Source organism: Solenopsis invicta, chromosome 16 (genome assembly GCF_016802725.1).
Source record: "Solenopsis invicta isolate M01_SB chromosome 16, UNIL_Sinv_3.0, whole genome shotgun sequence".
NCBI classification, from domain to species: domain Eukaryota; kingdom Metazoa; phylum Arthropoda; class Insecta; order Hymenoptera; family Formicidae; genus Solenopsis; species Solenopsis invicta.
In genome coordinates, this window is record NC_052679.1 from 20,493,679 (window position 1) to 20,519,807 (window position 26,129).

The window sequence follows — 26,129 nt, forward strand, 5'->3', positions numbered from 1 at the left end:
TTTTGTATAAAATAAAAGGAATTACTACATTTATGTTTTTAAAATATATAACTAAAATTATTAATCAAGTTCCAGGATTATATTAACTAAAATTTGTGGGATTAATAAGTTACGAAAAATTTATTATACCAATATTGCTATTTTAAATAAAATAATCTCTATTATTATCATGCATTTTTTTTGTGATTTTTCTACATAATAATATATTTCTGAATTTTTAGAAACTTCTCTACTTTCTTCATTTTATAATAAATTTGATTAATTTAAATTGAATTAATTCAATAGCATCATCAATAAAATATTAATAAGGTTATTTTTATTTTGGAGATTTTGCATAACTTGCAAAATTCGCACATTAATGTGCTTTTTTGTGTATACACATATTGTGCCATTGTTACTAGAATAAATAACAAGAAACCTAATTTTGTTAAATATATAAGTAGAATAAACCCAAGCGTCCCTAAGACCTCAGTATATAGTAAATAGTTTCACATAGAAAACAGTGGTTGATATTAGTATTGTGTAATTATAATATATTGTTTCACTCACCAGCCGAAGTATTGTAGTCTCTGCACCAGTCCGTTGCAAATTTTGCATCTATTTTAGAGATGCTTCATCAATTGTATTCAGCTTTATCCAGGATAAATATCACAATATTCACAACACTATAACACACTACACTTTGTCACAACACACACATAATTATTACTAATATTATTTATACCTACAGCGGATTTGTCATTAGATGTAGTAGAGCCTTTTTTTCAAATCAAATTGCGTTTAATTAGCAATCTTGAGTGCCAAAATCCGTCACTGATTCTTATAAGTATTTAATTATATTTATAACAATTACTTTATATATTTTTTGGCATGCATATTTTTCATGAGACATATTTAGTCTCATTGTCAGTAACTAAAAATCATAATTCGAATGGAATAAAAAAAAAGTAATTTTTATAACCGTAACGTCTACAGCATTGGTTAACAATGTTTCTAATCTATACAAAATGTTTGTGAACAACTATCATAACATTAGCTACATTAATTTCTCACACAACTAATTTAGCAATTACAAGTGCAGTATCGCGGCCAATGTAGAAAATAATCGCGATCTCTGACAATTACTACCTTATTTTAATCTAAAATAACATATGAGATATAAAAAGTTTTCAAATAACTCATGTGTCTAATAAAAACATAATCACATGAATTACAACGATTTTATGGTTCTAATCTACACATACAAGCAGTAGTTACTACAATTACTGTCATTTATTACATATACAAATGCAGCATGCTTTTTCCATTAACCCACATATATAATTGTGTATATTTTGCTACAATCGCACGAAGTTCACTTGATAAAACTCTAGTTTTGAGACTATTGTGCCATGTCGGTAATGAAACTCATTGCCGACATGGCGCTGCAGGCAGTGACGCTACGATTACGCGGAGATCACTTGATGGAACTGTTGCACATTCGCATCATGCATATATATTCGATACACGAAGATCAAGTGGCGGATTTTCTATTAAGTGCTGTGGACGGACGCGATATACACAAGCAGAACAACGAATCACAATAAGGTTAAACTTAAATCATGATCGAAGAGTGACTTTTACTAACGACAATTTTCAATAACAAAAATAAAAATCGAGGAGCAAGTCAAATGATAACTTTCCGTCACTTTTCTCTTACATTCGATTGATACTCCGATTTTTGTGTTTACCAGGGACCATTTTAATGTTATGGTGACTTGTTCTGCTTGGATAATCACGATGATTCGGCTGTTAGGCACTCCACATCTAACAAAAAGTATGTAAGGCTTATTTTCGCGTAATTACGTCACCGGAATCTGAACTCACCGTAACTCAACGGTTTTGAATCGCGATGCGGATCACGATCGATGAAGCGGCACCGATCGTGAAAATCCGCGATAACTTATACATTCTGATGCTCGCCCGTCATTTTAACTGGCATCCCCAACGAAAATTCGCGCTCGCTTCATGCACTTTTGACGGACGAAATTTGCAATTGATTTCGCGGATCGCGATCGCGCACAGCTTTTGTACAGGACAACGCGTCGGGACTATCACAAGTTCTGACACTCCACGAAACTCTCGAACCACTCGCTCGCTTCAAAAACTCGTACGGGACGACGAGGATGCGAGTAGAAATGCGCCGCGGCGCGCCACGACTCTCTCGAAACACTCGCTCGCATCAAACCCTCGTACGGGATGACGAGGATACGAGTTGAAATGCGCTGCGACGTTCAGCGTGCTCCCTAACCAACCGACTGTTGGAACTGCGTAGCAGCGGCGCGCACCAGGCGTGTCACGTGGTCACGCGCCAGTCACGTGAGTCACGTCGCTACGCAGTACGCAGTGCCAGCAGTCGGTCGGTTAGGGAGCACGGCGAAGGGTTGCGATGCGTCGCAGCGCATTTCAACTCGTACCCTCTCGTCATCCCGTACGAGTGTTTGATGCGAGCGGGTGTTTCGAGAGTGTCGTGGACTGCCGAAAATGAAGTGTCAGTCTTCGTACCGACATCCGTCGTGTCGAATGCATGGTGCGAAGTCGTGTCGCGTTCAATCGTGTTTCGCGCAGCTTCTCCGTTGCCTCTTATTCCGAGTTTCAGACACGCGTGAGCATCAGGAGGGTTTCGAGAGTTCCGAAAACGAAGGCTCGCGCGCTTGTGCCAAGTATGAATCGAGAGGAGGAGGATCTTGGATCTTCGAAAGCGGCGGCTGAGACTACGAGACGGAGCTGGACGGAGCGATCAGCGAACGGTGAGTCAATTTATTTGTACATACGAGTATCTACTGTTAATTCGCCCTCACCTTTTAGTATTTGTGTCTTGTCCTGATTGCGCTCGCATAAATTGCGACTCAATAAATTGCGCATAAGCCGTACGTTAGGACAGGAAAAATTTAAAGTTTGTTTACGCGCACTCGGCCTCGTCCCTTCGCCAGGTGTGCCAACAGACGCGATTTTTAAATCCGCTCAATTTAATGATGACAACCCGAATCATTGACTTCCTCTATTAAACGTGATACTAATAGTAAGACAAATGACAACACGTATACACGTTATCTATTTATTTATAAAATACATACTTCCAAGACATAGTACAGTAAATCATCTGTAATAATTGAGAGACAATGATTAAGACCTCAAACATTACATAAAAATGATGCCGATAAACATAAAATTCCTAAAAGATGACAAACAATAAATCTTTTCAAATAAATTCTGTACAATAATACGATCAATTTGCGTATGTCGAAGAAACATCTTTTCTGGCACAATGTCGAAAATATTTGAAGCGAGAATTGATTTTCATTGCAGAAAAGCGACGGCAGTGACTGCGTTACTGCAAATAAAACCTTTCACGCTTTTCTTTTTCTCAAAAGCCGCGTACAAAGAAGAGCTATGTTAAATTTCGAACTACGCTTAACATTTTACGTAACAAATGGTGACACGTATCGACGATCGAAATCCGATGAAATAACGACGCAATGTAGTCGAAGATAAGAGACAAAAGTACTTAACATGTAGTTCGGGTTGAAAGGATATTAACGTCGTACCCATCTATGCTAACATTTAACAATCAACATCCAAACGATTACTCCTTTATGCGCTCTCCCTCGAGTGGAAACATACCATCTTTGTTAACAGAACACATTAAATTGGCCATGCAAATTTTTTTTACAACGAGACGCTTTAGTCACGCTCGTTGATCGTAACTCGAAATTTCGATATCGCTACCAAAGAAGATTGCTTCCACCTGGGCATCGGTGAGCCGTTAAAGCTATGAGATACGTAGTCTTACCACAAGTATATACACATACTTGGTTTACACTGAAAATATATGAATATCTCTTGCCTGTTGTGTTCTTTTTTTATAATCTGTTTAAAATCCTTCATATTTTAACATCATATAATAATTTCTCTTTAACTTTGTTCTGTGTTTAATACGTGATGCTTGAGAAACTGCGTGATACATTTTGCACATTACCATGATACATACATTTATCATAGAATAAGCATTCTTCAGATAACAATATGAAAATTCTGTAAAACATACATCAATAATTTATAAAATATGATCAATAACAAATAATCTATAATTACTCTGCTTTAAAGTATTTAATTATTTCAAGAGCTCAGATAATAAATCCAATATTGTGGAATTTGTAGATAATTTCTTTTTTTGCTTGTACCAAACGTAATTATCTTGAGAAAATTCTTTACTTATTTTTATTTCAAACAACATAAAAATCCAAATGACATCTGTATGATTTAATATTAATTTAATTAAAATTTTTAAATTTTATATTTTGTAATATGTGTCTCTGGCACCTTATTTTTAATACTTTATATACATTCATAACTTTCTGTACGCACGCTGTTTCTCATGCTTCGCGTAACACAGTTAGGCGCTATTCTTTTAAGTTTTCGTTTATTTTCCCCGTTATAAATATAGTCTATGATTGGACCATCTGTCAGCTAGTACGCATACAACTTGACCATAATCTTTCATTTCCTATCTAATATTCTTCTTAAATATAATTCTCGGTTTCACGAACAACGGATGCTAGCTCCTCGCTTCCGCCGTTTGCGCTCTACATCACTTTCACAGATCAATTCATGTAATTTTTCTCTGTCCAGCAGCTATAATGTCTAAAATAGATACCACCGAGAGTATCCTCGGTGAAGATTCAACTATCTACAGAGAAGAGATAGAGTTTGATAGATAGATCCTTGAATTCTATTAGAGTATAGTATTTCTACGTTAAAAGAGTCAAGATAGTAGTACTCGTGGGGCTTTATAGCCTTGTAGCTAAGGTAGCTACATGTAGATAGTATCCACGTGATGGAATCGATCGAGAAAATGTTTTATTTCTTTTATTTTTTCCGATTCTTTGCTCGTAAATCGCATGACATAAATTTTAAGAGCAATGCAATTAAAAGTCTGCCAATTATGTAATAATGATGAGTTATGCCAAACTTTTAAATCGTAATAGATACGTTGCGAGAAATAGCTTAATATTATGCAAATGTCAATTTGTACACACATTGAACTTTGTTCATGTATCTTGTTTTTTAAATTTTTTTACGTAGCGTGATATATCAGAGACATGCAGCAATAATACACGAAGAACTATACGTGTAATTTTTTAGCGATCAGAAACGTGTTGAGGTTTTTCTCGAGTCTAATTTATCGGACGCAATTCGTCATGCTTTATGAAAGTTTATATGATTACTACAAGATTAATGTAGATAAATATAGATTTGTACATATATTAGTTTCCAAAATATATAAATCTCTGCCAGAAATTAAGATGATCGACAAAGGGACTTGTGTGTCAATTCCTATTTATGATCATAAAACGATATAAAATACCTTGTGTTATCATAAAAGAACTTAACAAAAAATATAATAACAATATTGTTTTTTAAATTAAAATATTAGAAATGTTATGTGCACTTTTTTAATTAAATAAGCGAAAATAGCAAACGCATATGTACGTATGTTTTATGTAAATCGTGTATGAGATAGCACAGTAAAACAATCTAAAGCCTAAAAATATTTACTGACTTTTGTTTTTGAATTGTATTAAGAACCAATAACAATTCTATATTTTAGTAACTAGATTGAGCATAAATAATTCTTGTTCCTACTTTTAAGCAGTTGCCAATTATGTATTAAAATAGAATAATTGGATTACTTTCAGGCAGCCATTTCATGTACATCCTGAGAAAAATGAGGAAGTATTATCCTAATATATTATATATTTTCAATATAAACGATATTATTTTTGTCTCTGATCGCGTTATAATAAAACTTTTTATTGTCTGATAATATAAAACTATCGATATCGTACTAAACAAAGTAGTACGATTGTAGCTTATACTTTAGCATAATAATTGTGAAGTTAAAGAGAAGCTAATATTTTTCGAAATTATTTAGCACTGTATTATAATACTTTCTTCTGTTTATGTAATTCACAAAATGTAATAAAAAATTAGCAATCGTTGATTTAACAGAATACAAAAAATTAACATTATATATTAAATGTTTATCAATTTCGCTTTGTCATTATTCACGTAAAATAATCTGTGACAATTTCAATTAAAGATAATTTTTCTCACATTACATTGATAAAACCATGATCGAACTTATGTTACTAAAATTTTATGAAGTTTCCTGTAGATAACTCGATGTTTGCGAAAGAAGGTAACATGCAATTTGGCAGCGTATAATAGAGATTTAATGATAGCGACAAGAAGTATCAAAGCTACTTATAGTTCTCTATACTGGGAATTATATGTTTATCGAGGAAATATATAAGCACAAATAAAGGGAAAGTATACACAGGTGTATAAGTTGAGATAATACGGATATTCAGCATATAGAGTGACATTACGTAATGAGAACTCACACTCTAAATAAGTGCTATAATTCCATCTTCTTGTTAAAAAATTACTATTTTGCGTGCTCCTTTTTTACACCTTGCAAACTTAATTTTATTTCAGTTATCGTCAGTCTAGCCTCGCTAACTCTTAAAAAACAATAACATTATTCTAAAACTAATGGCATCGCATAAAAAAGCTCATAACATATTTCGATTTAGCTTATTTCCGATTAATCATCGTGGGGTAAGAGTACTTTGTTTCCTTCCCTTCTCGCATCTAAAACTAATATCCGATTGAATTCGAAAGTATCTAAACAACACAGTTACCCCAATTCTGTCTTTTATACACTTATTTACGTAACTTCAAAGACATGCGGTAGTGATCGAGTGATATGAGACAACATTCGATGTTAATCTCAATTTATATATAAGTCTTATGCTCTATATAGATAGGCGCTGCTAAAAATCGAAGAAATCTTTACGCTTGCAATTCTCGTGCGCGATCTGTCTTTTCTATCATTTCTGTTATTTCTTTACTAACTTTGTTATTCGTATCCTTCGTACTATCTCTCCACGTTCGACATATTGATACACTGCGTGAATTGGAGTTGTGTCAGCTTTGCTGTTGAAGAAGTTAGTCGCCACATCACATTATTCTCTCGAATCGGAGAAATATTCAAATATCGGTTCTCGAGTCACTATCTCGAGTATTTTACAAGAAACGCACACATAACGAAAGGGTACTTGAAACTCGTATATATCTAAATAAATATAAGCCTCATTTGTCGCTTTCCAATCTAATGTCGATGATTTTGATCAGACTTGCTGGTCTCGATGCATCGGAGATTCTCGTTTTATTCATCTCAATCGTCCGTTCCTTCTTATTTATTTATAGTTATCCAGAAGTAGGCAGTGTTGGAAAATGATTAAATATACTTCGCTCAAGTAAATCTTCTTCGCCCATCGCGGAAGCTTTGGTCCAGTCTCCACGACTCGTGTCGGTTAATTATAATAAAACGTACATTTCGCGTATATTCGGCAATGGATCATTCTAATGCCAGATCGATAGAGAGAAGCTCCCTCTTTTGTCTTTAAAAATCTCTCCGACTTTTTATCCTCTATTAACCCAATTCACTCTTCTCTCTCTCTTTAGCAGCACACAGTCTTTACAATCTAGAATCTTACAACAATAATACGCTTACCTGTCACAAAAATATTTTGATATCGCTTACCATCTACTCGCTTACGCACTAGAAACAACAAATCCCGCTTGACATGTCCAGCTGTACAGCGGGATTCACGATAAACTTTGTATGTCTCATTCGTGAGTTGACGCTCATCCTCGCATTTAACTATTTTATAGTTCTATGCACGCGGAACTCGCACGTTGTTATTAAAAATTGTACGAGGTTTACAAGTACACACACATTTATGTGAATGTACTATATATTACAGTTTGAAAATATAATTGAATACGTGCTATTTTTATCGTTTCAGTGCATAGGGGTGTAAAACTCAAACATAAAACACAACCTTCAATAGCTTGTAATCATTGTCCTTTGTTTAAGATGCATTTAATAAACATGTAAATAAAAAATATTTATAACAAAAATAGTAAGAATATTTAATGTTTATCCATGTAAAGTTAAGTAAAACAGTATCATTTAGTGTTATTATTTAATATTTGTATATAGAAGTTTGTCTATAAAAAAATTTTTATAAAAGATAATATTAATTAAAAAATTTTTTTAAATTAAAATAAAAGAGTGCGAGTAACATCGTGCATAAATTTTAAAAATACATTCTTTATCTTTCGCTTAAACTTTACAATAAACTTTACACAATATCCATTCAATACAAAGATCCACTTCTAACTCTTGTTTATTTGTTAATCATTTCATCCTCACTAATGCTAAAGCTTTATGAAATTGTTACCACTTTGCCAACACTTGACAACTATTTGGGGCCCATTACATACGTTCTTTTCGTAACAAATCATGCTGTTTGCATACGATATAGTCATTTCCTAAGCAAGTTTCAAGCAAAATAAAAAAATTATTTTATCGTTCTAACATGCTCGTTACTTGCTTCCAATCTGCTTTTGCATATTATATTTTCTCATTTGCAGATTCTGATATCTAATCCTATAAACATCCTATTTCAGGGAAGAGGGAGGCAGCACATCAATCAAATATTCGCTTAGTTTTCGTTTCTATCACAAAACACTTTTGTAGTTTTTTAATACATCTAAGTCGCAAATCTCGTCTGAGACACTCCATTTATATATATATATATATATATATATATATATATATATATATATATATATATACTCTTCTTTTATTCTTTTTTGTTATATTCTTTTGTTGCATATATCTAGAAATTCCGCTGAGTAGATTTTGTTGAGCTAATGCGCAAAGTGACGCAATGTCATCTCTTGAAACAATCAACTCTGAAAAAATCGCATCAGTCGCTCCAAGACGACGGGACACACTTTGAGAAGCTTCTTTCCTCTCTGGTCCAAAGAGTTAAGGTACAACATTGAGCGATTTATTTCCTAATCGAGTGATCCCTTCAGGTCCATGGTATATATCGCGTACGCGGTGAGTGTCAGAAGGCAGTGTCTAGAGCAGCCATGCTGGTTGAGATATCCGGATCTGCTCGACAAGCCTCCAAAAACTCGGATAGCGTCACTACGCCGTCTCTGTTACCATCCATTTTCTGAAACAAAGTTTAATGAAATTAAATTCTATTAACTACTTAAGTATTAGAGAGAGAAATATTACGTATCAAAATTAGCCAAATTATGCAATTTATCATAATATTATAAGAACGTCTATTTTTTATACAATTTATGTAAATAAATAATTTTTTATTAATTTTTTCGATATAACGCGAATTTATGCATACAACGTATCCATATAAATTATAACTATTATTACTAAAACTGCATTGTACTGTCAGTTAATGTAAATCAGCTTAATAAGCATCGAAATGTAACGAAACATTGTGTCAGAAAGTTAGTATGTAAAATGTGTTATAACGGTATTATGTAGGCTATCTATAGGAAGGAAAATCCTCTTTGCGAATCCCTTTGTTTTGCATCATAGTTGGACACGGATATCCGGAACTTCATACCTCATAACTCTAACATGATTGACTGAACTATGAATGAATGGAATTACTATGAAGCTTAAAGTAAAAAAAAAACATCACGTTGACCTAGATTTGGAAGACCACCGCTGACGTATATCCTAAGATGGTATACGACGACGAAAAAGCATGTAGACTTCCTCTCACACTTCCGCGTATCTGCGATGGTATGTCGATGTAAATGTATGCGTCACTTAAAGTAGAACTGATGTAAAACTGATCGACCACGGTCGCGCTAGAAGTCTGTTTCTACTGCGTCGTACGTTTCAACTATATTTTTCAATATCGTTGTGTTTGTGTGACGTGTAGGTAATATATTATATTTTAATATTATATATATTTAATATTTTTATAATTCCATTCCTTATAATTCCTTCCATTGAAATCATTAAAAAATCAAGATTTATCAAGGAAAATTGTTACAGTTCATTCTTTTCAATGCAATAAATTAGTTAGACAATTAAATATAGTTTGATCAATAGTGCGGTCTTCGCATATTTATTCAAATACATTCGATTGAAAATGCAGGCATTATTGGACGTTAATTATCTGCAATTTATGGTAACCTATCAGATCGAGTTAATTTACGGAATAAATAACATCGAAAGTCGAGGCTGGCATTTCAAGTCGTGTTGCGTGCATGTACGATCATTTAGATTGCACGATGGTAAATCGGCCATTGGCAAATGCGACTCACAAATTATTATTGCTCTCACACTGCAAAGCAGAACTGTGTGGGTGGAGCCTGTTGTCATGTACCGTTGGATAGGATTAATTGGTATCACGACTTACTACAACCTAAATCGTGCATTACCGTAGCCTTCTAATTATATTATAATCAGCAATAATCGCCGGAAATATGGCGAATATAGGATCGTGCGAAAATTTAGGAGAGAACGGAGACGGTATAATAGAATCTTATTATACTGTCATTCATCAATTTAATACGTCAAAGAGATAAGCTGGAACTTTAGCTTCAAATCCTTTATTAAAAAAGACAAGCATTGTCTTATGTTATATACGTATAAGTTGCTGAAGATCCACCGAATAATGTTTCGAAAAGTTCTTCTAACAATTTTTTATAATCATAATTTTTAATTTTTTAGTATTTTATGATAATTAAGCTTGTAAAGTTATACAGGATGTCTATTAAGTCTGTTCCCATCTTCTACATTTCGAAAATAGTTCAAACTTGTGAAAAACTACGAAATTTATATTTAAAAATTTCAAGGGACTATTTTTTTAAAAGGAGTAAAATAGCTGTTTAAAAAAATTGAACACATATTTCGCGGTTTTTCATAATTTTGAAATGTTTTCAAAATATAACAGGTAGGAACAGACTTTATAGACACCCAGTATATCTCTCACATTTTGTATTATCTTTTATCTTTTATGTCCTGATCTCTTGTTCGCGAGTGACGTAACATGGAAACAATTCAATCATAAAACCAAAAATTGGCAAGGTAGCCTATTTTTCTGGAAAGAGAAGTGCTGGAGAGCTAGCTGCGCAGAAACAATGGAACGGATTTAATCGTTATCTGGAGCGAACGGTGCTCAAATAAAGCTCGTTTTTAATTAGTGCTACGAGTAATGCAGGTATTCTGCGACGCTCGTTACCTCTGCTTTCCTACTGATTAATTAGTCAATCAATTTAACTGAAACAAACATTTTTACGAAAAATTAAGAAATTAAGACTGGATTATTATTTGATTGTACAAAGAATAAAAAGTAAAATCATTTATAGATTACATATAGATGTAACAATAGAATGTACATACATACGTGTAGATATAATATGATTATACAATTTTGTATAATTATATATTGTAATATAATATAATTATACAATTAGAAATTAATAGTAAACAGATTTAAATGCAGAAATTTGGAAGCATTTTAATTACAATTACAAATCTTTGATGTTTGTTGATATTTGATAAATATCAAATAAATATAGTATTATATGTAGTATTATATTACATGTAATTCCTATGGCCTCCATAACATAAAATATTTTAAATAAACAAAGAACTGCATAAATATGTAGCTGATCAGATCTCTTAAATAAATGTGTGTGTCTAATTATGCTTGCTATATTTAAAAAAATTATCTAAGAAGAATATTGATGGAATCTTACGTAAAACCTCACGAAGAACGGGAGTTATTCTTTCACCGCTTTTCTACGAGCGCATTGAGAATCTTCGTAAGCGTTCAAAGCCATTGTGCGGTTAGAAGTTTATAAAGTGTCCACCGGTCCATTTTTCATTCGTGGCTTGTATTCATAGCTTGGGGTTAGCTTTAATAGTGCTTTATCGTTATCCTGAAAGGATCTCATAAAGTTAGATCAAAAACTCCGACATATACTGTATGTTTTACTGAAAGTTTATTAATTATTTGAGACTTTGAGAACTTTATTAAAGCTTATTGATACAACATTTGTTACACGGAATGAGAGAGTTTTCGAACTCTGACCGGGACGATATTTTTCGCAATAATTTTTTTAGTTTTTTTTAAGATTCCTATAGCATCGTTATTTGGCCACATTTACATTATTGTGTATTTCATACAACTGAGAATTATGTAATATATTTTTTCAATAATTTCTCAAAATCATGAATACAAAAACACTAATTTACAAGTAATAAATATCAATTATTAATAATTAATAGTATTATGTGTAAGTAATTATATGAAGCACACATATGCATATGTTTATGCATATGTGTGTTAATTTTAGCATTTTTATTAAGTCATTATAATGAGAGATGGTTTATACGCGCGCAATTGTCAGTATAATTAAGCGAAAACTCCTACATCACCAAACGTAATTGGGAAAAGCTATTCGATTAATGTTCGTACGCTCCCTCCATTTATTTTTCTGCGATCTGCTTGAAACGGTGGTTCATCAGAATGATAGACAAGTACACAGTAAAACAAAAAATCGAAAGAAGAAAATTAAAAAATGTTATAGTAAATATTAATATTAAAAAATTGAAACAAAATTGGGCATATTTAAGTAAGATAAATATTCATATTACAATAGGAAAAAAAAAATTTTTTAAGAGATTAAAAAAAATAGTTGAAAAAGATAATGATGACGTTTAATAAAATAGATCCATAAATAAATTTATAAAGGATGTAACTGCAATATTAGATTGCATTACTTCAACAATTTTAAACAAATTTAAAATTCAATAAAATAAAAATACGTTATGCCAGTATGACATACGCTTTTTCCATTTCTTCATTTATTTCCAAAGCATGAATTGTGAATCCCTTGTGTAATTTCGTTTACAAATCTCGTCATCACATTCATTATTGGTTGAGAATATTTTAACATCGCACATACAATGGCGAAGTGAAACTTTTCCCATTTTGAACATTCATTTCCTTGTTTGTGCTTTACGTGACGCAATTCCTTCTATTGTTATATCTCATCTTATTTCTGCATCTTGATTTCATTTGCTGCATTATATTTCTTTGTCGAAAAGATCTTTCTTTTATTCTTTGAACAAACTTCAAAGTATCCGTATCGCTACCGTGAGATAGAAAGATGCTTGAAAAATCGTTTAACTGTTGAAAAAGTCTCGTCTTGCGCCGCATTCTTCAAGCTTTTTAGCGAAAGTCCTGAATCGATTTATCTATCCAAACGTTAATGTCCGAAAAAGGAAACCTAGAATGTCTACAACATACATCTGAGTTGCACGGTATTCCATTTCTTCGCCTAGAAAACGAAACATCATTACAAGCTGACTACATATTCGAGAAATGATGTACGCGTAATATATATTGGTATATATCTTTACTGAAAAATTTATTCAATCCGTATGTATTAATGAAGTTTATATTTATATTTGCGTATTTATAATTAATTATCACGCGCGCAAATATATTATAACAATTTTATCGTCAATATTCTCTGCATGCGTCGCATTGTTACATGACGGGGCAATATGGCATTGCAAATGATCATTCACGTAACAGATGTTATTGATATTATGACAATAAAGTTTAGCCGCAAGTAACATCTGTTACATAGAGATTTAGGTAGTTTCGCGGATGTTTCGATTTACGGCAAATTGCAGAATTGATTGCAAGCTGACTAATGAATTACATCATGCGAATCAAAGAGAGATCCAACTACAGAATATCGGCAGGTATCTACGAATAACATTTAATTGGATAGCGAACGGCGACCAATAGTTTCTGAGACTATTATCGAATTGTTTCTTGTAGTTCAGCGACGACGAATTGATATATCGATTCAAAGAGTTGTAAGACGAGTAATGTAAGACGCGGTATCTTTCAACTTTCGAAACGTTCCAAACGTAAACATCTTCCTTTATTTTGAAATATGAGTGAACAAGAATCTTGTGTTCTCTACGTATATCATTTACACAGATTATAAGTACAAAGTTTTTTCTTCATATTTTTAATTAATCTGATAATAGTAAACTCTTTCAAAGAAAGAGAAATTAATTTTCTATCTTCTTTTAAGAAGTTCATCATGAAAGCGATTAAAATCCCCGAGTGTCATGTTTATTATATAGCGTGTGTGTCAGAGCTGCAGTAGCTGCAAGTTAGATTGAGAAGCTAGAAGCATGGTTCCTTGAGAAAAGCCCTTGGGACCTTTGAGAAACTGAGACCACAGGCAATTAGAATTTAAACTATCTGCGTATATATGTAAACGTAGAGCGCGCGTATATAGCTGCGGTTTCGAGTTAGAGCTTCATGTTGTAGTACTAATCCTATCTCTCTTATGCTGTCACGACTGCTGCATACGCGACCACGAATGTGCACACGCGTATCGGTGTGCCTCAAAAGCAGCAGCGTTAAACAAGGCGTTTACCCTTTCTGGTCGCGTCGCCTTTACCGTCGAATTTGCGTTTCCTTCCAACGCCAACAAGAGCGTAGGAAGCACATCAATGGGTCCAATCCTGGCTACACGGAATCGAAGATGAGGATCTAGGATCGTGACAGCTTAACATATACATCGAGCGACGTAATAGACTACGAAACAAGCTCCTGATCTGTAACTTCGTATCGTTCGATAGTAGAATCGAATATTGATTACTTATGCAAAAGAACATTCGTTGATTTCATCTGATCTACGGGTATATATTTATATATACTATATAGCGTCCGCGAGCACAATATCAGATGAGCAATATACTTGTAACTATTTTATTTCTTTAAAGTTCTGTTTTTATGTCTACACATTTTTAGATGTATAATTTCTTTGCAACAGATCAGAAATTGGAGATTTATATGCTCTTTGAACTTTTTATGTTGGCTGACATTTATCGCGTATTTTACAACAATTGTTTTACGAAAGCACGTGTGGCTGTTTTGCGCAGTTCGATTGTCAGCACGATCCCGTGCATCGTGTATCCTAAAAACGTTAACTCTTTGAACTCCATTTGTCATAGGATTGACGAAGCATATAGCTCGTATCGGGCAGACAGAAGACACGTCATCCGCGCAAATTGTCTCTGTAAAACAGATTGCTCCTTTTTTCGCTTGTAGCAGCGGAGAAGAGACCGAGTGCACTGCGGGCATTGTCATCCGCAGCTAACAATGTGACAGCTTCTAAAAAGAAAGGCTCGTTCCTGTCTCGTGGATACACTCTCTGCAGACGCTCGTTTTCTTTCGTTAAAATGAACAGATTATCGACAGTCATTGCACGTTTGAAAAAGATACGAGATTCATTAATTTAAATGCTACGCTTGCTCATGCCCAAAGCTCCACCGATTGATATTTTTAATTTACGCCTTCTTTAATAAATTACAAATTAACTGATCTTATTAGGTATTTGTTTCTGAGTCTAAACAAATGGTTTTTGAAAGACTGCAATGTTGTTATCTCATAATATTTACTTGTAATATTAAATAAGAATTTTGAACTTTTTTAACATGAGTAATTTGAGGAAAATAGGTTTTTATTTTTCTACCTGAAACATTCGATCCACTCTTTGGCGCACACCCTCATGGTCTAAGTTGGGATCAGCAAATTTTCCCATCAGCTCGTATACGGCGTTCACAATGTCCGTCATCTCCTCCCTCGTGATACAGCCGTCGCCGTTGATATCGTAAAGAGAGAAGGTCCAACGAAGTTTTTCGTCTATAGAGCCACGAGATAGTATACTTAAGCCCGTAACAAAATCCTGAAACATAAAAATCAGCACTGATCGTAGCAGTGGCATGTCATCATAGAAGATTTGGAGATATACGTTTATATTTTATAAAAATATATATACTGAGAAAAAAAATTATTAAGTTTATTAAATTTTTCTATTTGATTAAATTTCTTCAGTCCAAATATTTATGTGTTTAATTCAAATACTTAAAATACTTGAACGTTAATTTAAGCATTTATATATTTAACTTAAACACATAAATACTTAAATTGAAGAAATTTAATCGAGATGAAAATTTTAATCAAGTTAACAACTTCTTTTCCCAGTATACTTATAATTTTCAAGCAGGATTATAATGTATTAATCTTTCACAAATGACATGTGCTTCGCTTATTTTTAGTTTTTTCCTCTACGATATTTTATTTGTTCAGAATATCGTATATGAACGAAGCAATTGAAGAGTTTCCCATAAAAACTAAACACGTCCATTTTTTCCCAGAAAAAATAGTAGAAAGCTCTTTCTGGGTTATAACGGCAAATCATTCTTCAGCGTCATATTGTGAACAATTTTGCTCCGGCAAGAATAAAACAAAAAAAAACAAGAAATATAAATATAAATATGTAGTAAATATAAAATTTTGCTTCGATGAGAATCAAACAAATTCAAAAGTTTTTAAATTTTTAAAAATAATTCTTTGAAATATTAATGCTAAAGTCTAAATCTCTACGTTCGTATATTATATGTCCGACGAAAACTATATTTATACAAAAAGAAATATAAAAAGATTTTTATTAAAAGTAACTTGTAAAATTTTATAAATGAAAAGTAAAAAAATTATTGCTTATTACTTTAAATAATATTTCCTCCTTTACATTTTATTATTGTTAATATTATAATGAAGATAAATGTAAATTACTATATAAGATAAATATAGATATATATATAATAAATATAAAATCTTTGAAAAAAGTAAATAAATCCAGATGTTTTTTCTTTCATTTTCTTTCCTTCTAAATGTTCTCAAAATATTAATTAAAGTCTACAACTTAGTTTTTATATGTCCGGAGAAAAATTACCATATTTATACTGGACGGTTTAAAGAGATGAGAAGTTTTTTGTTTCCAGAAAAAATTCAACTCTTTGGACTTTGCTTAGTTCTTGTAGGAAATCCTTCAATTATATTTTCATGCGAGGATGTTAGAACTTCATTTAATCATGTAATTGAATGAATAAAGTTAATAGAGAATGGGGATGGGATAAACTATAGTGCCAGTTGGTTGAATAACGGTGCGGCGCCGAACTTAGAATGAAACGTACAGATGCGAACACATACCGCACGAGATTTGTGGTCGCGTGGGTTATGCAACTTGCAACACCTGCTACTAAGTTATGTGAGATCGAAAGATGCGATTGCTCCGTGTATTATCACGAAGCGTTATTATTTCCGCTTGTACTCCATGCTTTTTGCTTTTAGAGCTGAAGTATCTGAAGCATATTTAAGTAATACGTCAATAAAAAGAAATTATGGAAAGAAGTTTATTAAAACCCATGCAGAAGTTTTAAAAAGGTTTAATAAATAAATTTATATATTTTAATTAACATTTTTTTTCTTTCTCGCTGTTTTTGCAAAAAGTTACTATTATTTGATTAAACAATCATAGCTGCAATAATAATATATGCTTTTCTTCTAAATGTGTAGCATAGAATTAAGTAAAGGTACAAGTTTGATTACTGAGCGCATTCTTGCATTTACGTTAACGTCGGCAGCAACGCGTTCATGCAAATTTCGTCGTGTAAAAAGAGCGTCGCAATAAGAAAGATTGGACAACCGCTATTTCAGAGAAATAGGTCGCTCGCACAAAAGCAATTTAGACACAGAAGGATGTTAAATTTAATCGTGCTGTAATTGGGCAAATAATGGGGGACGGTGTGTAACGCGTTGCCTCATAGGAGACAACCATGCTATCAGCCAGCTAAGTTGCGACGTAGAAATCCCGCTTCGAATTAATATAAACGCGTGAAACTGCGAGAAGTTCACGAACGTTGTGCGAGCTATAGATGCACATCAGACGCGTAAGTCGAGCCATAAATAATAGGATGGCGTCCATTTCTGGGTACAATTACTATGGAAATTCGTCTAGAATGTGGTAACTATAAGATAGAACAGAACTGCAGCCAAGTCCTATTGTGCTACTTATTCTAACTCGACTTCGTCATGGGGTGAGAAATACTAGCGTACAGTCACGTGTACATTTAGGAGTAGCTTTAACAGCGCGTAAGACGTAATAGCGAGCTTGATGTTTACGCTTTCGCTTGTGATAGACTCCACGATTAATTAAAAGTCGCATGACGGATTTTAATTATTTGCTAGAAGCAGAGAGCGGAAAACAGTAGAACTGGAGAATTAAGTAGAAATTGAATTGAATTGAACGGAATATCTACGCTTTCTTTTATCTTACCACATTTAAGTGCTTTCTCTTGAATATAAAATTTTAATTAGTCTTGCAATGAAATTTATGTGCAATTATGCAAAACGATACTGCGGATTTCACTCACGATTATCTTTTAGGGTTGTTTCGATCGAGAAATTTATGGAGGAAGCCACTTTGCTAATTACATTTGGTAGGCTTTGATTCCAATAAAATAAAACACAATGTAGATAGTATACAAATGAGCGAATAAAAAAAAATATACTAGAATTGGAAAATTTAATGCTTATCTTTTATGCATACGAGGTAATTTTACATAAGCAATAACGTAAGTATGCAATGAATAAATTGCAATCACAAAACAAAGTAAAAAATGTTGAGTATAAAAGTATATTGATTATTAAAATAACGAATATTGTTTCTAGATTGTTGCAAAAAACAAAGTAACATGTATTACTCTAGACTTTATCGGTTAATAGTTCCGAGATCAAAAAGAGTATTTGCTGAAACTGTTAGCTCAGCAAATTGTATTAGGTGGTCACGAAGAATAAAATAATGTCAGTGAGATGAGAGAACAAAATAAAAGTGGACATGAGAGATTAACGTTAACAAAGTTTTTGAAGCTGAGATCACAATCAAATAAAAAAAAAAATAGAGGTATAGAGATCTATATAGAGATTAAAACACAATTTATAAAGTTTTTTATGTAATAATAATGTATATTCTATAGTGTACTATTATACATATTATACATACTAGAATACACATAAAAACTTAGTACAATATCAAAGTATAAAAGAATGCTTTTAAATATTCTTTCTTTTGCTGATTGTCTTTTTAAAATAATTCTCTCTCTCTCTCTCTCTTTTATAAGATAATAAATTAAAAGATTTCTCTTTTAAATTATGTATTAAATGGCAAGTCTTATTCATAATTATATTATAAAGAAAAAATATATTAACAATCTACATTAAATAATGAGTTATTTTTAAAGATTTGAGAAATATATCTAAGATTAAAATAAAATTAATATACAATAATTTAAGAAAATAAAAGATATTTCAAACTAAATGATTTTACATGCGTTTTAATTTTTTTTTGATAAGATTTAAAATTACAATGTGTTTGTAAATTTTGTAACGAAAATATAAATGCAATATAATATTTTTTTCAAAAAAGAACTTCTACCATTAGTATATATATAGTATCAGTACTTTTACCATCAGTATGTATTAATTTAACAAACTTTTGTTTCTAACAAGCATGTATTTCTATCTTTTTCAATATCAGCTTGAAACTAAATTTTGAAATATAGGCTACCATTTTAGAATGAAACAAAAAAATGACGTATCATAAGGGGAGCAGGAAATCGCCAAATGTTGTATAAATTCTCCTAGAAGGTCTAAACCCTGACATACATCATACTTGACGTCGCTTAATCTTACTTACAACCAAAATCCACGGTTTCACGCTTTGTGTCGTTTTACGTGTTTCCACATTGTAATTTTAAACTTTTCTCAAGGGAATTTTATCGATGAAAACTTTTTAATAACTTATGTTGTGAAAAGTTATATTATAATATTAATTTATTAATATATATATAATTTATGGTTTACATACTTTTATAATGAAATTTTTATAATATTATAAATCAGATGCTAAACATCACATACCGAATCATTCCTGAAAATTTGAAAATGATGCATTTAATATATAGTATGCATTATAGCAATAGAAAATCAAAGTTGCAATTATACGAAAGTGTTTATGTATGGCTGACCTAGTCCTGACCATCCAAACAACGAAACGTCCGAATAAATATCGATTGTTGATCCAGGTCGCCGTGATTATGTTGAGTCAGGAAATGGCAACAGAACTCTACTCAACTATTCCTGAATTACGAACAATAAAGAAACTAAACATAGATTTGAAGACCGTAAGACAACTATTATTTAAATATATGTACGTTTAACTTTTAAAATACACAGTCTCGCTGAAAATTTGTATTTTCAAAATTTTCAAGATTGTAACATTTGTTCTCACAAAGTGTATGTAGTTTTATATAATAAGTTTGATGTATTTTACCAAGAGTATATTCGAGAATAATATGTTTAATAAGACGAGTTACAAATTTATAATGAGACTGTTTTTATTTTAAATTGACAATTATGTTTAAACTTTAAGCTCTATATTCTTTTAGTGTTTAAGATTAGTAAAATATTTGAAATACATAGTATTATAAATAATATTATAAAGTATCATAATATGTTACAATATACATAATTAATGAGATATTTGAAATGATGTTATAGATAATATTATAAGGTTTCATTTTAATAAAATTATAATATTATTAAAAACATATGTATGTATTATAATAAATATAATAAATATAATAAATATAATAAATATAATTATAATGCATAAGTTAATTACACATTTTTAAAAATAATATTATAATTTCATTAAAATTAAATTATGATTGTATGATAAAAGAAAATAGTATTATTAAGATTTATCTTTATTAAGACAAGACTTTAATTTCATAAAAATAGGATAATGGATTCGTTTCATAACCTACACAATTTTGAAATTGTTAAATTTTATGTAATAAAAATGAACTTGTAATTGGATGACGTTTAATTAGAAAAACTAAAAATTTGTTTCCATGTTTACAAATACAGTTTACAGCATAACTCATTCTTTATCGAGAAAGAAGTTTAATTGAAAAAACTAAATTATGTAGAGATATCTATTCTATAATATCAGTGAAACTCATTAAAAATTAAAAATAAATTAACTTTTTCAATTTTGCTAAAAAATAAAAGTGTTGATTTTCGGTAATTCGTTAATATTTTACTATGAAATACATTGAATGTATTTGTAATATATCATTCGTATGCATGAATAAAGTATTTTATAAAATTATTCACAGACTATTTTTTTTATTTATCGTAAATACAATTTCCCACTACCATCCAATTAATTTGATATTTTACCATATTATCAATACAAATTTTATCATACATATATCACACTTCTTACATGTGTGATATGTATAATTTTTCTGAATTAAATATAAAGATTTTTTACAACATATCTATTATCTTATTCATAATAAAATTAATGTCAGTGAGTAATGAATTTATAGCAATAAACTTTAGCCATAATCAAAATGAATTATGTTCTATTTTATTCTCATCCTTCAATTTTCGTATTAATGAATTTAAATGGAATTGTGTTTGACAGATATTTCAACATTTTACACGAAAATGCTTTTCAACTGCTTGGCACAGATCCACATATAATCAGAAAGCATGCAAATGATTTTAATTGCAAGTGTCACAACTCTTAATTACTATCGGTATTAGAGTATTTTTTAATAAAATATTTTACATTTAATTAATTAATTAAAATTCTCAGTTTATTATAATTTAAGAGGTATCTATTTTTTAAGAATCACGTAACGTACAAATAATAGCCTGATGTGTATAAAAATTTTAAGTATAACAAAAATGTTCCAAAAACATTGAAATAAAATTAATTAATAAATAAAATTAAAAAAGTTAATTAATAAAATTGTTGATTAAATGAAATAGAGATTTTTATTTCTACTTCAAGATTCACGAACTTGCATAGAATTATAGTTAAGTAATAAAACAAATAAAAAATAATTGGGTAAATTTTTCAAATTAAAAAAATTTTGCAGCACATATAAAAAGAAATTTTTAATTTTTTTGTTTTAAATTACAGTTGCATCACTGATAATTTATCATGATATACAACATTATTAACATACGAGATGTATTGTGACGAATAAAGCATATCTCTTATATGTATCGTAATTGATCATACTAACAATACTGCTTATCTTGCAAAATACATAAATAAATTCGCGAAACTGAATTGCAATTAGCTTTTAAAATTCTGTGAAGGCCACTTGATTAAATCGCCGCTATATCCGCAGGGAATGTTGCAACGTTAGAAAGTAAGGAGGATGAGAGAAGTCTGCCGCAGAATGAGTCATATAAAAAAAGGAGAGCTTTTTTGCGAGGCATATCATAGTTAATTAAAAGTTCTGGTGATGCTCGTTCTCCTATCTGCTTCTCTTGAAGTAAATTTACTCACAGTGCACGCATTTTTCCGCGACATAAATGCTAACAAAGCAACGCTTCTTTTTTACTACGTTGCACGTTACAATCAGACATTTTTCGTCGTCGTTGCAGTTTATGATTTCGACTTCATTTTTTTATCATGTTGGTCGCACAAACGATTGAAACGTGCATACTGACAAAAACTAAAAAAAAATTTTAGTTGTATGAATGTTCGTTATGCAGGCAAGAAATTTCATAGCAAACAACCGTTTGTTATTTCAACGTGAAATATTTATGTTCTCGGGAAACAAACATATATTTTTCACGTTGATATTATCGTGCATAAAAGTATAAAATTAATGAAATTTATATGAAACATAATGCTCAATAAAAAATTAAGCAACAATTAGGATCCAACGTAAATTTATTATTTATGTTAGGAAACCGTCTTATTGAGATAGCGAAAAATAAGTTTTCATGTTTTATAACGACAGTTTAATCGAAATAATAAGCGTGTATCTCTCAGTCGCAATGCGTTTAAATCTTATGGCCACCGGATTTTTCGTCGTCGTTCAAAAGGGGTGATAAGTGGACGCGAAGGAAGAATAAGCGGGAGCCGAAGGAACCTCGAAGATGGAGGAGGTCCTGTTGCCCACACGTCGAGAGCGAGTGCACTCCAGTAAAGTATTATCTCGAGAAAAGAGAAATGGTAATCCTTCTTTCGCACGCTTGCAGATCTTAGAGTGCGAACATAAAATGCGATTTAAGTCGCAATAGATGCCTTTGTATGTCAGCAATATTACAAATAAAATTCAGGAAATTCATGACAGAAGATAATATACAATATATACATTATAACATGAACATAAAAAGATATTCCTGAAGTTAGAAAAACTCTGGATTATCAAGTGCGGTTTTGTGTTTGTTTCAAAAGAAAATTTGGTGCTTCTTTTAAATCTTTTTAGTTTGCCACAAAATTTATAGTTGAGATATAATTTATATCGAATTACTTAGAGGGCGAGTTTTTTAATTTATCGATTGATCAATCGTATTATGCGCAAATGCAACTTTGTTCTGTAAAAGTCGTAATGTTTAAAATAAACATTTTTCTTCATTTTTTTAAATAAAAAAATATGTGCATTTTGCATGAAATGTTCTGTCCGATCAACGTGCTCGTTAAAAAATTTTTTGCATATTGAAACTTTTACATTTGAAAAAATAGTGTCCTATTTTATTACAATATAATTTTGCTGTAGACGTGAAAACGAGTGTGATATTAAAGCACATGTGATAACAACTTGCGCGTGGTCCTTAAATATATTCGCGTTAACTTTTCATCGTTACAGTCCCCTGCTGATATAACGCTGATGACAATATGACTATACTAAAAGTTTGTCGCATACTGCTCAATAGGGAACATGTTCACAAACAGAGATTCCAGTGGGATAAGTTAATTAAGCATGGCAGAATATCAAAGGTGAGAACCTTAACGAAGAAAACATTATCATGCATAAAAAAAGAAGACAAAAGGTTTACATTGAATCTAATGATTTTCTAAGGAAGTAGAAGCACATAGTTTCAATTATACGAAGCACAATTCCACTTGATTCGAATTGCATTATCTAGTAATTATCCTACGACAACTTTTGCCTCTCCTTCTTAGCTTATTATTTTCCAACATTTTATCTTCAACAAATATGCATTGTATTTGTCTGCAAATTGATTTTAGCACTTGAAATCGAGTTGTGACGAATGATTGAACTATCACTTGATAAACTTGATTAAATACACCATGCAGTATGTTCGAGTTACGTGCGTCTAATTAACGTAATCTGCAATACATATATTGATTCAGAATATGGCGCGTTAAACCTTTAATTATATATGTAAATGTGGCTATAATGAAATTTAATCAATAAAATGATGTTAAAGAAAAAGATTAAGTAATTCAGTAAGGTAATTTTTGCTGCAATCCAAATGCATTGCATATTTTATGCTAATGCATTTTAAAATTAGACTACTTGGTATTGCATACTTTTTTCAGTAATTTAAACCTGACTACGTGTTCAATGGTAGAATCAAGCGTTAGTTACATTATTCACTTCTAACCGCTTTATTTAATTACATATTTAGTGCGCTAATTACCGTTGGTCGCATATACGAGAACTGTAATTAAGTACTACTTGATTTAATCACTTTCTGTAAATGCAGTAAATAATACATTTCCGACTGCAAGATAAAGTATTGGACAAGATGTATTTCATCGTATTTTTACATTTTAAAATAGCAAAAAATTTTGAAATATTAATAATAAGAACTTTTGTTTTAAAAAAAGTTTTGTATTAAAAGATTCCAGGGAAAGAACAGGAATGATTTATGAACATTTGTATTAATAACATTGCGGATTATTATTTGTAAATTTTTACCTTTACATCTAATTAGTAAGCGACAAATATTTGTTAATTTCTTGTTTATTTGGCCCTTTATATGTAAATATTTGTTTATTATTTATATAAGCTTTGAAAAGAGCCTGTATGTGCCCATAAATGCCTGTAAATGATATTTTACAGCTTTTATAGCGTAAATTGTACGAGATATATATCATGATACACGTTTCGCTTCAAGAACTATAATATTAATTTGCATTACATTGACCTCAAGAGCTAAATATAAAGTGCAAGATTGATAGTGATTTTATGCATGCTAACAACTTTCAAAGCAATATGCAAAACAATCTCAGAGGACAAAGAAGGAGGAAATTATGCAGAAAAAGGATCAACTATCATATTGAGTTGTAAAACTATAATATACAATTACTAAGTGCAATACAATGATGTACAATCCTCTTATTAAATTTTGCTAGAAAATGATTAAATTTCGTGTATGCGATATATAAACTTACCTCGAAACTGAGAAGCCCACTGTGATCCTGGTCCAAAGTATTAAAAACGTAATGGGCGTACTGGCTTGTATTGGCTACAAAAAGAAAAACAATATTTAAATTATTTTTTTATACATTTGACATTTTATTACAACTGTATGTTCAACATTACATTTTATTTTTCAAAATAGCGATTATATAACGAAACATTATTAATTAATATTTAAGTTTATATGTATGTATGAATCGAAATGATATTTGAAAAGCCTCTGTACCAACATAGTAACTGTTCCCATATTATCTAACATATCAAATGTTAGTTTTAACATCTGCTTGGATATAATTCTAAAATTATAAATAACCGAGTTTTTTATAATATAAACTATATATAAATTCTGGTACACATAAGATATTCTCAGATTAAAATTGAAATAATTAATTTAAACAGAATTTGGTCTAAGACAAAGAATTTGTAAGTATTTCGTGAAAAGAAACTCAGAGATGCAAACATACAATACTTGAATTTCTCTATTGGTTTGACTTTATTGAAACAGAAACTAGAATACTTGTCGATATTCATTTCGTTGTGTTTGTGGGAAAACAGAAGTATACCGTTAATATAAAAGCGTTTCAATTTGCAATATATATTATATAAATGTATGCATATAGTACATGCAATGGATTTAAACGAAAATCTACAGAGCTCGTCAAATCTATAGATGACTCATAAACTGTATATTCATTGGTGTGTGTTAATAACTTTCAGTCGAAATAACGCGAATACTTTAAATCTGAAACGGAGAATTTATACAGAACACGTACACATACACAGAAATCATTACACTATGTATGTATGTATATGGATGCTGTGTCGATTATACTTTTTTGCTATTCCTAATAAAATTTATCATATAATGATTTTACGAAGGGATTGAACAAGATATTCTATTTTTTAAAGTAGAGATATCTCTCTCTTGCGGCCATTGTTCTGAATAGAATACATATGTAGCAGTCTT

At 31.1% G+C, this 26,129-nt stretch overlaps 1 protein-coding gene across 3 annotated transcripts in view; it reads right to left on the reverse strand.

Annotated features, from left to right (window-relative positions):
• Window positions 1–3,083: 3,083 nt before the first annotated feature.
• Window positions 3,084–26,129, reverse strand: part of LOC105194700 (Kv channel-interacting protein 1) — a 125,769-nt gene continuing 102,723 nt past the window's right edge. For all 3 annotated transcript variants that reach the window (XM_039458889.1, XM_011159763.3, XM_039458888.1), the window contains 3 exons: window positions 25,135–25,208; window positions 15,523–15,735; window positions 3,084–9,140 (listed from right to left, as the gene is read on the reverse strand). In XM_039458889.1, coding sequence (XP_039314823.1) covers window positions 9,030–9,140; window positions 15,523–15,735; window positions 25,135–25,208 — 398 coding nt within the window. In that variant the 3' untranslated portion in view covers window positions 3,084–9,029. The remainder of the gene's footprint in view (window positions 9,141–15,522; window positions 15,736–25,134; window positions 25,209–26,129) is intronic.